This window comes from Morone saxatilis, unplaced genomic scaffold (genome assembly GCF_004916995.1).
Source record: "Morone saxatilis isolate NCDOM2014 unplaced genomic scaffold, NCSU_SB_2.0 Contig18, whole genome shotgun sequence".
Taxonomy (NCBI): Eukaryota; Metazoa; Chordata; class Actinopteri; family Moronidae; genus Morone; species Morone saxatilis.
The window spans coordinates 17,977,707-17,995,266 of NW_023339740.1; the positions used below are offsets into that span (position 1 = coordinate 17,977,707).

At 39.0% G+C, this 17,560-nt stretch overlaps 1 protein-coding gene across 1 annotated transcript in view; it reads right to left on the bottom strand.

Annotated features, from left to right (window-relative positions):
* Nucleotides 1-12,661, bottom strand: part of pparg (peroxisome proliferator-activated receptor gamma) — a 29,960-nt gene extending 17,299 nt beyond the window's left edge. The window contains exon 1 of the mRNA XM_035661254.1: nucleotides 12,532-12,661. Coding sequence (XP_035517147.1) covers nucleotides 12,532-12,583 — 52 coding nt within the window. The 5' untranslated portion in view covers nucleotides 12,584-12,661. The remainder of the gene's footprint in view (nucleotides 1-12,531) is intronic.
* Between the last annotated feature and the right edge of the window lie 4,899 nt (nucleotides 12,662-17,560).

The window sequence follows — 17,560 nt, forward strand, 5'->3', positions numbered from 1 at the left end:
AAATTAAAAGTCCAATACCAACAATCAATGTGATGATCAATGTGTCTTTCTTAATATCACTACTATATAGGAAAACTATTTTGTTTTCCCACATTTTTTCTCTTTCCTAAAGAAGGGGATAGTCATTCTTGAATTCAGACCTTGATTTAAACTAAAGACAGTCTAAAAAGGAAAAGATAAACTAGCAACTGTTTATAAATAATCAATAGAGTAAAAGGTCTGTGCACTGAACCACCTGTCCTGCCAAACAACCTTTTGTAACCAACATCGAATCTCAAAATAACCCTCCTCTAATCAACCTTGAGTCCCTGATTTGGAAAAACTGTAACAAAGAATGTGATGAATTATGCAACAGGACAAAACTAAAATAGCAATACTCTGCTGGCACAGTAGCACCAGGTATAGAAATGGCTTGAAATGGCTCCAAATTACTTGGCAAAACATCCCCGTGGAGCAAACATCCTCCTTTCTCAACTACTTATTGTTTCCTTTTTGCTTGTTTGGACTGTGGCAACAAAAATCAGCGGGGGATCCACTTAAAATTCACACCGACTGTGACATTGTTTCAGAAAAAGCAAGAGGGAAAGGAGTGTGTATGTGTGTGTGTGTGTCCACAGGCTGTAGCTTCCACTGTCTTGACAGCTGCTGCAGGGGAAAATGCTGACTATTAATAACCAGGGAAACCTGGTTATTTTTCCGTTTGTTGGCCAGTTGCCAGCTGATCTAAACCTAAAATAGATGGACCATTCGAGCGACTTGTGTCCTGGTTGGCAGTCATCATATGGAGACAGAAATTTAGTGGGAGAGAGAGCTCTTGAGATGATGAGTAAGAGAGATAAAGTGAAAGGGGTGACAGAGAGCGAGTCCCCAGACCACTTCAAGAAACCAAACTGCACCCTAGAGTCTTCAACAAAAACCCCTTATCTTAGGAAATCCATGCGCTGTACTCTGCAGACTTTTCAATACAACTAAGAGAAAAAGGAAGGTGGCTGCAGCTGGGCAGTTAAACCATGGTGCTTAAATCATGTCGTGAAAACAAGTTTGTACTGTAACTTCTCTTCTGAGAGTGTTCACGGAAACACTGTAGTACAAAATCTCCTGCCACCAACAAGTTTGTATCTGTGAGTGCTGTGTAGGCAAACACCCTGTCAGACATTATAAAAGGTGACAGATGATTAGTAAGGTAAATGCAGTGTGTGTTGTGTTTGTGTGTGTGTGTGTGTGTGTGAAGCACGTGCGTGTGTCCTGGCAGTTCTCAGATTTCCACATGTCAGAACTTGTCTTCCAGGTAAGAGTACATCGTGTAGGAGTACTTTCTATGAGCTATTGCCTCATTCATGACATAATAACAGAAGGCCAACGGCAAATTGGAAGGCAGGTCTGGCAAGCTACCATACTGACGAGACGGACTGACGCTGTGTGTGTACGTAAGCATTAACCTTTCCGTGTGAAATCTTTTAAGTATCTTTGAACGGGCAAAGACACTGACTGAGACAGGGGGGGAAAAAAGCAGCATCATTAAACAAAATTTCGATTACTGAAATGTTAACTTCAAGAGAGGGAGGAGGAGAGTCTGAAAGCAGCGGTTCAGGAAAAAGAGGTGAAACCAACAGGTCATACAAGAGATGTGAAATCGTTCCTTCGGGGACAAAGTTGCAAAACTAATGAAACACATTCATATTTCCTCACCGCAGGAACAATTCGGTCCAAAATGGGCTGAAGCAAAGGCTGGGGATCAGGTTACTGCACAGAGAGTGGGTGAAGTTCTTTTTGTGCCCTTGAATGTAGAGTTTTATTGAAATGAATGAATGAGCCTTTTTTATCAAAAAGTCCAAAGGAAGAAAAACACTTACAGAGCGCAACAAAAACTCACAAAAAGACTGAAAGAATACAAAAAGCTCATCATCAATAAGCCCTGCAGTCAGAAAATATCCAGTGTCATCATAATTTTTTCCGAGGGTGTAGAAGCCTCCTATACACCCCTACACAGTAAGTCATTTAACAGTCAAACAAAGAGAATGCGAGGTGGGGAGTAGTTTAGGAGAGGAGAGAAGTCAACACAGAAGCCTGTCTGGTATATTTAGTAATATGCAAGACAAAAGACAGAACCTGCCCCGCTGCATTCAGAGACATTAACACTCTTATCTGTTCTGTTTGAATAAAAACTATGCTCCCTCAGAGGGTGAGAACTACACCACTCATGTCAAAGCAATCACTCCATCAAAAGCACTGTACATACAGAAACATATTTTGATATTTAAATGTATTTGTTGGAAATATATTGGGTTGCTGTGATAACTGTAAAATCTGGATACAATATATACAAAGAAAAATAAAGTTTTTGATGATGTTTGAATACAGTAGGTGTGTGTGCGTGTATATATATAACATATAGGACATGTTGTTTTTGCAAGTGTTTTGTTTTGCAAAGTAAGCCATTTACTGTATATTATGGCAGTATTTCTGTGTATATGAATGTGTGTATGTGTGACACATAAACAGAAAGAGTTAGTGCACAGAGCTCAGTGACTTCCTGACCTCTTCATGTAAAACAGCCTGTGGTTCAGTGTCAGTGACTAAAACAAAGATATGCCGCCTGCATGTCTGCCTCACAGTCCCCACAATTTCTTTGAAAAGATTAAGTCTGCTTGGTTTTTGCCTGGTTAGTCCTGCATGAGGAAACTGTAGGATGCAGTGAAAAGATAGTGTGTTGTGATAATGCTGTGCTTTATTTGTAAGTCGCTGATTTAACAACACTTTACTCACTCTGCAATGATACACTGATGTCACACTTTCCTAGTTTATACTATTGTCATACTGTACTTATTAGTACTGTACATACATATTCTACTGTACTGGTTCCGCCTTACTTACCTGGTTACTTACTGTTTACATTTGAGCATATATATATATATATATATATATATATTCCTGCATATTATATCTGTACACATTATATATAAATGTATTTGACTGGCTGGTTATAAGCTGTTTGTCCATCACAGCCATCATACTATATATATTTAAATGCATCAATCTCCCAATCTTATCGTTTGTAACATTATGTATACTACATTACTGCAACTCCTGATTACATAGTGTTATATTTTACTTTTTTATATTATATCATAATATATATCTATATTTTACTGCTTCCACTATTATATGTCTTTAGATTTTGTTCCATTATGTGATCTTGTAAGAGCCTGAGATCTAAGCCTTTTATTGTCAATGACTGCTTCACTGTAATCGTTGTGTACATGACTAGAAAAGAACTTCAAAAACAGCATGGTGTAAAAAGTTGCATGTAGTGTATATGCTGAAAAAGCTGTCATCCTGCCTCACTCTTCAGGAAATTAGCACTTTTACTTTGGTGGTGTGAAGCCACTATGGGCAGAATTACCTGAAAGGGCCTTCCCCTTCTGCACCTAAATGATCAAACAGGAGAGTAATGGAAAACCATGTGCACACTAAGTGTCAGCCAGAGGTCTGGACTGCCCTCTCGACAGAAACGAGAGTCTCCTCCTGTCTGACAACCCACTTGCTCAGTTGGTACTGAATTTACTCATGAAACTTCAAAGCTTGGCTCAGTGGGAGGTAAAAAACCACAATTTCTTTATCTGCTTGGCACAGCTCTGACTAAAACAATACCCAGACAACCTCTCTCTGATTTCTATTTGATTTTTCATGTAATTTTTGTGTTTCACCTTCCAAAGCAAGTAAAGTAGAACATTGATTAACATCAGGTGAACTTGAGGTCACATTACGGACGAGGCAACACTTCTTAAAAACAGAATCTAATGAAAGAAAAAGTGCTATTCTGCATTTTAAAAAAGCGTACTAATCTATAGAGTTTACAAAGATGCACGCACAGGATTGGTTTATTATACAGCTGAGGATATTCTTTAATATCACAACTACTTCATGTCTAATTGTAACTTAACCTGGTTTATGCATTTACACACAAAACAACCACAAGAACACAAAGTAAAAGACTGTCTGAAGAATATGACTGCTGGTACTACCAAATATCATAGCACATCATATGTGGTGACGGACTGCCTGAGAGAAGGCTTACTGCATATCAGACAAAACTGACTGACCTACTGATAAGCCCTGATTGCTGAAAAACTAAAAGTGGAAATCGACTAGCCACACAGCCATACAAATGTATTCAGTGCTGCTGTCTGACAACCTAAAGCATTTTTTCAGATGTAGCCATAGACTGGTCAGTGTAGCTATCTACAACTCATGCACTGATTCTCACACACACACACACACACACACACAGGGTACAGGACAGTCCACTCACCCTGTTTCTCCCGAGCGTGTTCAGTGTCAGCTCACTGACCAGCAACCTGACAGTGGCAGTGACAGAACAGACGCGCGTGTGTGTGGTTATACTTTTCCTCAGGAAGTGATGACCGATAGAAAGGGAACTACACAAACACATTTTCTCTCTCTGACAGAGTCTAGGCTCAGCAGAAGTTCAGACAGCTAACTATCATGTGGTCTGTGTGTATGTGTGTGTATGTGTGTGCCACAAACACACACGTCTTTCATTCCTGTTTTTTTATTTTATTTCTGCATGTCTCTGCGTAACTGTACAGTATATACTTGTGTATGTGTGTCCATGTGCTTTAATGTGTTTCCTTCTATTTGTGTTCTATCCTGTGTGTGTGTGTGTGTTTGAGTGTGTGTGTGTAAGGTGGTAGACATCAGATGCAGATGATTTCCTGTTGCTTCACTCTGACAGGCAACCTCATCATGCCTCTCTGGTTGCACTTCTCTCCCTCCTGTCAGTCACTCAGTGTCGATGTGACAGTGGTGACGCACTCACTTCTGCCTCCTCATGCAATACCAACACAGTACAAGCCTGCTGGTTCTCTGATTTAATTCAATTAAAAATACAATCGTAACGGTTGCTTTTCTAACCAGAATATGAGAGCTGTTGTAGCTCATAGACTGGAGCCAGGTGTTTACTGTGTCCTTTATTATTGTGACTTTAACTGAGGGTGAACAGATTTCAACAGTGCACTACAGACCTCAAGTTGACCTTATATTTTACCCAACTATGGCTGTGGGTAAATATAGTACAATCTGTCTGATATACCCGCATTTATGTTTTGTCTGCATTCTTTTGTTTTTAATGTACATGATTGAACATCTGGCTCTGGGACAGCAGTTGAAATGTGAATTTTGGTCAACACTAATACATTTACAGTGAAGCTGATAAATGTGCATTGTCCTTTCTCAATAAATAAATAGACTAAGAAAGCACAGCATCCACTATTTGTCTCTTACTGTGAATGTGTTCAAATCCTACGACATAAAACATGGTGTAGTGATCGCACACGTTCCCAGGCTAAACAAGAGAGAAGTGGTTTCTTCTTATTGGTTGGGACAATGGGACATTTTTGCCTGCGTTTCCATTTGTATGATAAGTTACGTGACTAAACTGGGATGCACAAAAAAAACATGACAAAGCAAAACTTATGTCACAAAAGTGCTCCTGAAAACAAGTGAAAAAAATATCAAGGAAATGAGACAGAAGAGACACACTGACTGAATCATTCGAACACACAAAGTTGTCTGGCTGACGTCAATCATTCACTAACCACTGTCTTATTTTGCCCAAAGGGGTCAAGGCTGAACAGGTTAGGTCAAGTGGTCTCAAATTAGCTTGACAGTAGCTTTGAATACAATACTCCCACACTTTGAGTGTGCACTGGGACAACAACCGATCATTTCAACAATGTAGAGCCAATTTGAAAGAATGTTGAGCTGCATGTTTTCCAAGAGGGAACGTCATCACTTCTATGAAGACAAAAAAAAATGTTTAGATGAGGTGACTGCTAGGTATCTGATATATTATCCCGATGAAACTGAATTTGAGCACTACAGCACAGAACACTCACTGTTCATATGAATTAACTTTCCTGCTTTGGGTTTTTCTTGCTTTTCAAAGCCATTCAGATGTTAAACTAAAGGCTCAGACAAAGTGGCTACCCACAACATGACAGATCTACCACCATGTTTAACAGTTTGAAAAAGATACAGTGCCGTAGGCTGAAACATAAACCTCAGGTACAAGTTGAAACAACTTCTGAAAAACCTCAAGTGTAGAGACAAACTACGAAAAATGACTCACCCAATCATACAATTGTTTTTCCATCTAACTTGAAATAGAGACTGTTTCTGTACATCAAGTTATGTGTTTCTGTGTGGAGTATATGTGTGCTGAAACTAACCATGAAACAAAGAGAATCCATCATCAACTTAACCATAATATGAGTCGGATTCCAACAACCAACACAACACTGGTTTTAAGTGAAGTGAACTAAAAAGCATTTCCACTCTCAGTTGTAAACGCAAATGTATGCTTCTTAAGACTTCACCTCTGATGTGTCCAAACTAAGCTTCACCAACCACGCTAAACTTAAGTGTGTTGGCACTAAATGATTCATAAGTGGGAGCACTGTGGTTGTTGGCTACTAACCCTCTAGCGTCGTCAAGGCATTGTGTTTTTCACCAAACCAGTGGAAATGTGTAACTAGAGCACTGAGGACTTGGTAAAGGTGGGGACAGAAGTGAAGACGAGCTGAAACCTATGTAGACTGGACAAACAGTCTTCTGTGCAAAACTGACAGAAACATACTGAACAACTAAGTAAATACAGAGATAATGTGTTGTGAATACCGTCATGTGTGAGGTGAATTTAAAGGAATAGTTCAACATATCAGGAAATGTGCCTTTTCACTTTTTTGCATCTTCAGGGTTAAATGAGAAGATGCAATTAGCCTTAGCTTAGCATAAAAACTGGAAAAGGTGGAAAACAGCTAGCCTGACCATGTTCAAAGTTAAATAAATATACCTACTAGCCATCTAAAGCTCATCAGTTGTATCATGTATCTAATTATGTTATGGGCAGTTACAGCTGCAGCTCAATAATTAGTGCCTCAAGAGTGGTACTGTTCTACTCATCTAATTCTCAAAAAGAAAGTGAGTAAGTAATAATGTTTAATACAATCATTTAAAACTCAAATCGGACGGTCATACCAAAATCAGCTCAAAAATCATTACGTGTGTTCCCCGCCCAAAAAAACTTTAGATATCACACGACATACAACAGCAGGAGTCTTTAAACAAAAGGGGACTAATCTAACTCTTCAATCTGTCAACCCAGCTTTTGATCATTGTCACATAATTTAATTATCCATTGTGACGGGAAAGCTGTTCTTGCCAGGTTCACACACACACACACACACACACACACACACACACACACACACACAACACACACACACACAACACACCACACACACATACATAAACTGATGTTCAGGATATGTTCTACATTGCCGTCCGAATCATATTCTGGCTGGGACGTGAGGTGGGCCTTGTATTATAGGACAACATGGTTAAAGAAGTACCCTGGGGAATTGTAAAAAAAAAAATCAAACCCTTTTATGCAGACAAAGACAAACTTTTTAAGGATTTAGGGACAAGCACATACTTACATTATACTGCTTATATCTGCACATGTAAGGATATAAGCATATTGGACCTTATGATTTAAAGTCAGGTATAACACACTTGAGCAGGTCAATATACATACACACGGAGAGAGAGGGGAGAGAGAGAGAGGGCATCCACAGTTGTAGTATATATCTGTGTGTGTGTGTTTGCTCTCTATACGCTGCTCTCTGGGAATCTGCAGTTTTAATAATAATCTGAGGACATGAACTTTCCCCCAAATCCTTTAAATAGTTATGAGTTAATGGTTGATGAGTCTCTTGAGCCTCAAGAGCTTCCTTGCTGGATAAGGGGAAGGAGTGTCAAGGCCTTACACACACATACACACACACATAACACATGTATGTGCCATTGTGTAACGCTGAACGACATATGTGTATGAGGACATGTGTGAACAGCAAGTTCAGGGCACTTCTCCCATTTATGACAGGAGGACCAAATCCAAATGTATCTATCTTTGTCCCACACACTGACACACACAAACACACACCTGAGTGGTGTTGCATTGAAAACAGGATACTATGGTTAGAAATGAGAATGACAGAGAGAAGCGACCCAGAGATAAACAGAAAAGTCAATCCATACAATTTCTATTCATGATGACGTCACATAGGTTAATGATATCTCAGCTGTGGGAGTCAAGTGAGAAATCACAACGGCGAAGATTTTTAGCTAAACTACAGGGAGTGAGAGGAGGGCAACACGGTAGGAAGAGGGAGATGTACAATGTGGGAAAGGTCGTGCCCTGTTCCTCGAAGTGGAGAGGAAAAGACGGGAGTGTGCTGCCTTCAGTTGGTGTTTAGCAGGATAATAACAAAACAACACATGACGTGAGTCTCATTCACAGAACGTACTGTAAACACGTGTACCGGGAAAAGGCGTACCCAATAAAGGAACTGATTTTAAATTGTCGGTAAAAAAGGAAGGTTCAACAAAGGTTTGAAATGAGCAAAAAAAAGTGTCAGAGTTGGATCAACAATTGACTCTTTGCTAACCCCCCCGCTGCGATTGTCCAACTAGGCACAGCAGGCCCGTCAAGCTTTAGCTTTCTCCACACATTCAACATGTTGTGCACGGGGCTGTAATGAGAGGAATACTGAGCATTTAAAGAGTTTAGAGGGTGGTGTCTTTTTTAGCCTTTTCAAAACCAAATTCACAGGAATGTAAGGATTAAACAGCATCTCTGTCTGCTGTAATGTGAACTGCCATCGTCATTAGCAACCTAGCTAATCCCAAGGCCAAGAGTTGGAGTTGGAATTTGGGAGAGTTCTAGTCTGCCTATCTGAAATCAAGGACCCACTGTTTCAAACATTATTATGAGTTTTGAGAGGTACATCTGCGCCACTATCATCATAACCTTCATATGTGCCATTTTAGAAAGGAAAGCGTGACAGGTGTAGCAATAGAAACTAAGGTGGACAGGTTTATAGGCGATTCAAATATTCAGAATATTATAGTTAAAGATAGCAACAAAAAGAGGTAAAAAAAATTTCCACAGAGGGAAAGCAGTCTATTGGCAACCCTTGTTCCTGTTTTATTTATTTATAAGATCCTTCGGCATTTAATCATTATTAGCCAATTTCAAACCGAGTGGGCGGATTGCATACATCATACATCATCCTTAGCAAGACCTGAACTGGTGATGTCTCAAGCCGTGCCAACGCCAGTGAACCCACGGTCTGGGGTCTGAGTCAGTCTTAAGTTCCCACTAGAGACCGAGGTTTTGACCTAAGGAGCTGCTGTTTGCCACCGCATCTTTCTAAACTGGAAATTAGGGTAAAGGTTGCTAGATATCCCTAGTGTCTGTTGAATAATATCTATGTTAAAGTGCACTGGCGCGGAAAACTCCTCATATTAGTGTATGTGTGTGTGTTTGCGCTGCCTGATGAGTGTCTTTATGTCTGTGTGTGCGCAGGTGGATTACCAACCGAGTACTAATATAAAAAATTAAAGGTTTATTCAAACTTGGCTCCTATTTTTGTGAGTTTGGCCATCATTACTTTCAAGTAAAAATGACGGCAGAACAGAAAGAACATCTTACTTTTGTTTCTTCTAGAGGGCAACTGAAAATTGGCTTTTGATTTTCAGTTTTTGGGGTGTGGAAAATGACTGTAAGCAGGGGTTGAGAGACAAAGTTAGTTAAAAAGATAGATTTTTTAAAATTAATTCACAATGTGTAGACATGGCCCAAGTGCCTTGCATTAAAAACAAAGTGTCCAAAATGTAAAGAGGTGAGAACTGAAAACTTGCTTTGATGTTTCCATTACCATGAGTCACTTCCTAGGTGGCAAATACTGCAAAAAATCGCATTGCTAAAAATATGCTGCTAGTCTAATTCCTGCTGCTCATTAATAACAATATAGATTGTACAGTACAGAAGAGCGGATACTGGGGTTTGACTAAGTATGAATGGAGACAAGATTAACTACCGGAGCTTAATGTTTCATCAGCAAACCACCTGCTCCTGTTCCAAGCTTTGTCTGATGTCAAAATAAATCATATTCGGCATCAAAAAATGTTGCTGTAAGTAGTAAATGGTGAAAATGTTTAGCCTTGAAGTTAATAATTACACCTAATTTAAAAAAACTAAGCAAATTGATGACCTTATGGCTGAACTGTGTCAACATGGTCTCAATGTCATCTGATAATATCGAATCAAAGGTGGCCTTTTTGAAAATGTTTACAATAACAATAAGAAAAGCTGAAATATAGTAAACAAATCAGGATGTTGGCGGTATACCCCCCCCCCCCCCCCTTTTTTTTGTCTGTATTTTTATACAGATACAAATGCACCGTTGAACATCTTCCTCCCTGTAGTGATTATGTTTAGCTCTTACAGAGGTTTCATATATAGCGTTTTGAAACCACTGAAAACAACTTCTCAGAAGACTGAACGCTTCCGGTATTTTTAATTAACACAGATTGTCAAAAAACTAATCCTGGTATTGAGGCGCCTTTACACCGACTCAAATAAAAGCTCTGCATGGAAGTATGCTGTTTGCAAAGAATCAAACAAGTGTGGGACAACATAAACATGAGACACTCCTTTTCATTTATGAGAACAGAGCAAAGTCCAAATCAGTCTCAGTCGTGCACACACATATACACATACGTACACACCTCCCTTTAGGAATTATATAACATGATAAGCACTAATTCTCTGACTGCTGCTGTATCAACATACTCAGTCAGTCAGACTTAAAGCAACTCATGTTGAGATTACAAGTCGTACAAGATATGTTGTGATGTGTTTTCCTGTGACTGATTTAAGTTTCTTGAGATTTGAATCTGATGTATCTAAATCCATTTGTGTGCTACATTCTGTACATAAAAGATCAAAAACTCAAACAGCTGGACACTTTTGAAACGCAAACACAAAACGATTATGCCCAATGCCACATGAATTCCAAACAAAATTATGAACATGATGTGAAAGGGAGAGTATGACATCAATCTGGCCGAGCAGTGTTAATCTGTGAAATGACCTTTTATAACTTCTCTAAAATAGATATTATGTCTCAACCTCAAATATATAATAGGTTATCCTGTTTTAAAATAGCAATGGCACATCAGCGATGACATTTTATAAACTTAGAACCTTTGATATTCTGATAAATGCAGTCAGTAAAATGAGTAATGTCCCTGTAACTCATTAATTACAGGATTATCTGTAAAAATATGTAACTCTTGGTATTCAACTTTTCAGGAAGTGTGAATAAACAGTTGTTTATTCTCTATGACTTTCTCTCTTTTTCAGTCATATATTTTCTGGTTGGCTTATAAGAAAAACGTCTTACTTCTGGTAAAAGACTGTCTGTTGCCTGTTGTTTATCTGACTTTTTGTTGTTTGTGTTGTTTATCTGACTTCTTTGTTTTCTGTATTATGATATAATGATGCTATTTTTCTTTTACAGAGCTGTCAGCAATATTAGGAGACATAACAGCATGACTTGCAAAGACCACACAGATGGTTTGGCATGTTTAAGTTCATTTATTACCAACGATATGTACTTTACGTAACTGGCTATGTTCCAAAGCTGCTGTAGGTTGATTTCCTGTCTTTCAAGCAGTGATAGGTTTCAATTGGTGTCAATACACTGTTATAAAAAACTTACGGAAATTTACTTTAAACAGACAGATCTATCACAGACCACTTTGCATTAAGATGTATCATTGTGTGATGACGTAGCGTCGTCAGCTGCATCACCTCAATAATATGAGGTTTGACTAAAATAAAAGCAGATGTAATTGTAAGGGACATTTAACAAGCAAATTTAAATTTAAATCTCTACATGTTATTTATTAAACAGAATAATGAAATTATTGGAAATTAGTGGTTGCCTGGAAGGTAGACAACATGCTTTAAATGGTCTGCAGTAATGTAAACGTCTGAATTGTCCCTTAATATTTATGAATATTAAGAGCAAAGCTTAAATTGATTTAAATATGTAAAAACATTTATTTTAGAGTTGCAAAATAATTCTCAATAATAGGTTTTCCCTCAGTGCTCAAAGTGCTATCAGATTATTGACATGAAGATTATACAAAGTGATGGACGTCCACAGATAAGGTTAACAACCAAACGCGCTGTTGGCAGTGACAGTCCGAGTCTTGTACAACAAACTGATAAGTTTGTTGTATAAGTGCCACTATTACATCATAATAAAACAACATTAGGCCAGTTCACATCAGCTACCACAGAGCCACACAGCAAACCTCAGAAGAGAAGTCAGCGTTGGCCCCTACGCTGTGTCCACATTATTGCTGAGTCATGACCAAGATTTTCCATTCAGTTCAAAAACACAGAACTGCCTCAACGTTGTGCAACATCTAAATCCCTCACATGACACAGAAGACCATGACATGAGAGAAGAATATATAGAATAACATTTTAAAATGTATTCACACAAACCTGCCCCCCTCTAATGGAGTCCCCTGTGTAATCCAGCTCAGCATTATGAACCCAGTGAGACACAAACACTCACTTGTACTCACCTGAGAAGTTGTGATCACTTTGATGGTTAAAATCTCTGCCTGGTGTTTGCATGTCAAACTCACACTCACCCTGTGGCCCGCAGACACACTATGGACCAACACCTGACTGTGTGCCAGTTGTCAGTCCTGTGACCGCACCCCCACCCTTACCATCACCACCCACCCCATCAGTAGCCAGTCACACTCCAAAAAAAAAAAAAAACCTTAACCTTAACAAGTCTTAATACTCTTGACAAGCATGGATCATTTACAACAGTCTGTTTCAACCACTTCCCCCAAAACAGGCTGAATTATTCACTAATTCTATTGAAACTATTTAATATCAGTGGACGACAGTTATATCCTGTGTTCTTTAAAAAAAACAGACTCAGTGTTGAAGGATTAAATGACTTTTTAAGCTGTTTTTGCTTTCAGCGCGTTGTCATCCAAGCTGCAGCCACAACACTCTCAGCTAAAACGGCAAAACCCCGAGCGGAAGGTGACTGACCTGATCAGTGTTTTTAAAGCGCACAGCAGACACAGCCCGCTCTGCTTCTTCAAGTTTGGAGCGTCTTCTCCGGTTGTTTAAAGTGTGAGAAAGCCTTTTGGGGAGGGAGGGTAGGAGGGTGGGGAGAGACGGTGACCGGGGTCTGGTCTCTTTCCACGGGAGCGCAGTGTCACAGCGGTCAGGTCTGCTCGCTGTGGAGGTTCCTGGTCATGCTGCTGCTGCTGCTGCTGCTGCTGCGGTCGGTGTCTGCCTGCCTCTCTCTCTCTCCTCCTCCTCCCTCCTCTCGACACAACCGCCCGGGAGTCCCGAGGACACACGCAGAGGCATCAAATTACCTTTTAGCTATAACTTTTTAGAAAAATGTTTTTTTAAAGGGGATGTGTTTTTGTTTTTTGTTTTTTTAAGTTCAAAATTAAGATATTTTGAGTAATGCTTATTAGCTTTCTCTTCTTCTTTCTCTTAAAAGGGGCTAACTTAGTGTATAAGTGCAAAGGCTGTAAAGAGGGGAAACAGCTGGTTTGCCTCAGTCCAAATGTTATTAGCACACATAAAGCTCACATATTACCACATTATATCTCTTTTGTTTAATCTGTACAAAAAACCCAAAAAATATAAGTTGGAGTTTTAAAGGCATTCTCCAGAAAGTTATGCTAACTTTTAGCCTTTTTAGTTTTTGTTCGGACCAAAAAAAAAAAACCAAAATATATATATATATATTTTTTTGGTAACCATTTAATTGGTGAGCTTTACAGTTGTTGGTGAGCGAGATTTATCGATTTTTCTATCGCTGGACGGAGCCAGGCTTGGCTGTTTCCTCACACCTGTGATATCTCACCTGGATAAAACTCCCAGCAAGAAAAGCAAATAAGTGTAATTCCCCAAAATGTCGGGAACTATTCCTTTAAGCCATTACCTGCCAGTGAGTAACAGCACGTTTTGTTAGCTGACTGATTGCAGGGTTACCCCCATCTTAGTCAATTAGTGGGCTAATGATGACTATTACAGTCACATGTCTGGTATCACAATCACGTTTTCACGCACACTCTGCTATTGTTAAAAGACAGCAACAGTGAAGAGATAAACTCTGCGGTTAAATCTGTCGTCAAGCAATGTGTTCATGAAGTAATGGTTTGTTTAGTTGAGAAGAGGCTGGTGATGTTTTCATAAATAAGTGATATACTGAGTCTAAAATTTTATAAAAAGTCTTTTAGAAATTAACCCAAAAAGACATTATTCAAAATTGTAATCTCCTGTGTAGATTATTGCATAAAATGTCAAATGGACAGTCAACTATTTAAACTCTAATACTATTAGATGCAGAAATAGTACACACATAGTAATTTGCCTTTGTGCTGCATCTCTAGACTCTCTTTAAGCTCTGTAGGTTTGAGGACCTTAAACTAACCCCAACCTAAACCTCATTCTATTTTTAACCCTAAACCAGACACTGAAATCTACAAGCTATTTACTATCTCTGTTGCCTGAAACGAGCCATGGTACTTCACACTGTTTTTCAACCCACTTATCTTAAAATCACATCTCGTTATCTTAAGAGTTGGAGGGTTTAATGTAATTGTGTCACGTGAGATGAAAAAATTAATATTTTTCAAAATGTGGCATGTTTAAATATTCAACATTGACCCTACACATGTAACTTAAGATGTAAATGTTGCTAAACGTTTGCTAAAACATGAAACTGCGAGGTTGTTCACACAGAAATGTGGCATTACATGAGCCCTGCTAGTGTTCTTCTGACAAGCTGACAGATTGTGGTCAAATTTGGTTTCTGGTAGCACACACAGACATGCAGCCGGCAGCTGAGCAGCCTGGCGAAGAAACATTTCCATGACCAGAAAGTTCAGTGATGAAGAAATAAATGTTCCTATTTTTCGTCAGTGTCACTTGACCAGACGCTGACCTTCTGTCTGCTCCAGTAATGCAGCTCCTAAATGTAAGTGAAAGGACTCAGTTAGAATTTATGTAAGTCATAATTTGCATTCATTGTTATGCAGGAATTTATTTAAAGAAGAACAGGCCATGTTATTTAATACGCTACAGAGACCTCGGTCATTAAATGTCATGCAGGTTAATGCCCTTATTATATTCTCTGGCCTGTTGTCGGCAGTGAATGTGTCATTTGATTTGCCACAAAGAGATATCGGTAAATGTATTCTGAACATGAACTCAGGCTCCACCTTTTGAACTTAAGTAATCATCGATGCAACCTAAAGTTTCAAACAGTAAAAATATCCTAAGGAGCCCAAACATTTCAGACACAATCGAGAACAAATGACTCTGATTGTGTAACAGAATTCGTTGTAAAAACAATAATAACTTAAAACGCGTGAACAGATATTTGTCAGTGATGCTTCTCAAAATCAATCCAAAGTTTAACTCCTGTGTTCAACTTGTTTGTATTGTATTGAAACACAAAAGACATATAACGTTGTTGCTCACTGTTCAGAAGCATCTGTGTGCTCGCTGTTTGAAAAGCAGCTAAATGTAGGTGTAGTTCAGTTATGCTACTTTCACTGTGCAGCAGTCAGCTTGATTTTAGCTGCCTTTGATCTATCATAACTTGATACTGTGAACTAAGACAGCTGGCACACTTTGCTTATTTACAGACCTACACACATGTGCACACATTTTATCGTTCTCTCTCTCACATGCACAACAGTCCTCCCCACGCAGAATTTCTTTATGCTGAACTAAAACAAACGACGCCCTTGAGAGTTTTGCTGTCACAAACAAAATGAAGCAATATTTTCTGATTGTTGATACAGTTGAGTCCCAGGGGACTGGAGCTCTGGTATCTGAAAATGTTCATCATCAAAGTGCTTGTGTATCTTTACAAGACTCTCCTACACTGTCATGACTCTATAATTATTATAAAGTGTAACTGACCTGTCATTTTTCAGGCCTAGGAGGGGAGCAAACTATTCAAAACTTATCTGTTGAAATAGGCATCCGTGGTGGTGCTTGACACCAGGCAACAGGCCAAAATGGCTTGATTTTTCCCTCCATCCTTTAACATGCTGGATGTTATATGAACTAAATCTAAATATTAATGTTATATGAACTAAATCTAAATATTATAGTGTTTAACCAATGTAATGATTGGTCCTTCCTCCTCACGTCTATACTCCTTCGCTCTCAGTGTGGCTCCAGCAGGGTGGGATGAGCACCAAGACAAACAGGGTCTGGCTAGTATAGGCTTGCTTTGGTGCGTTAACCGCCCACGTCCATGTCCCTATGAGCAATGTGATGGAGACGTTCCCACAGATCTCCACTGACTGGTTGTCCCATGGACCAAGAACCAAGAGCATTTTTCCTCTTCGTTATATTTTAGTATGTACAAAGAGTGCGAGAGGATCTGTGTTTCACGTCATCTGTAATGGCATGCGTTGTTGGAGGAATGGTTCTATTAATCTGATTTACAATTAAAAAGAATACAAGAAGTCATCAAATCTCTTAAATGTTTTCAATTTGTTACTAGTTTACTGAATAATAATTTAAAAAAAACACAAACACACACACACACACATACACATACACACTGTTTGCTTATACTGCTTCCCTGTTTATACAATAAAGAAAGTCTTTTTTCCCATGTAAACAATGTGGTTCATGTAAAAGATGTAAAACTGTTACTGGTACTTATTGAAAGAGCCCATTTTCCCCTCCCCCCCCCGCTTTATTTAAATGTGACAAAAGTGAGAAAGGTAGGACATGAAAGAATTTGAGAAGGAAAACATGAGAAAGAAGGTAGAAAAAAAACACGTAGGCATCAAGAAAAAATGTCTGTGATGTGCTGAGTAGAGTAGATTGATGTTAAGTGTTGATTTATATGAGTTTTGAGGAAGGCAGTGTATGACACTGACAATGTGAGAGTCCTTATTGACATCAGTAATGGTTTTTGAGGGAAAGCTGTCACATTGATCTGTCATATTGTCATAACTGGCTCTAAAGACCGGTGCAAATAACTGAAGAAATACCAAAAAATGACAGCAGCACAGTCAGTGGTGTAAGTGAGTTGATGTGTGTGAAGTATGGTGTGCGGGTGTTGGAAAATTGATAAAGGTGCAAAGTGCATGAAGAGAGTTTCTCCAGAGGCCTAAAGTGCCAGCTTTTATAATTACTGGGAGCACTGGGCCCAGGTGCTCCCAGTCAGCCCAACCACACCGTCCCACCTACCTGAACCTACCTGAACCTGCAAGAGAAGAGCAAACAAGACTCAACCAAATGAGCCAGTTGGCCATGACTGATGGCTGATGACTCATTCTGATGCTGTACAACGAATACAAAACATCTCTAACCCCAAATCTTTGCAGATAAGAAATAGACAAAATTTCCACATGTATATAGTGCCATCTGCTGGCTCAGCACAGGTAGTTCAACCCTTTCCTCATTCAAAACGACTGTATATTCTTGCATGTTTTTATGTCTGTGGTAGGTTTTGTAAGTATGTTCTCCTTTTTTCCCTTCTATAATATTAATGAAATATACATCCTATATGGCCAGTAAGTTAAATGTTCCATAGAC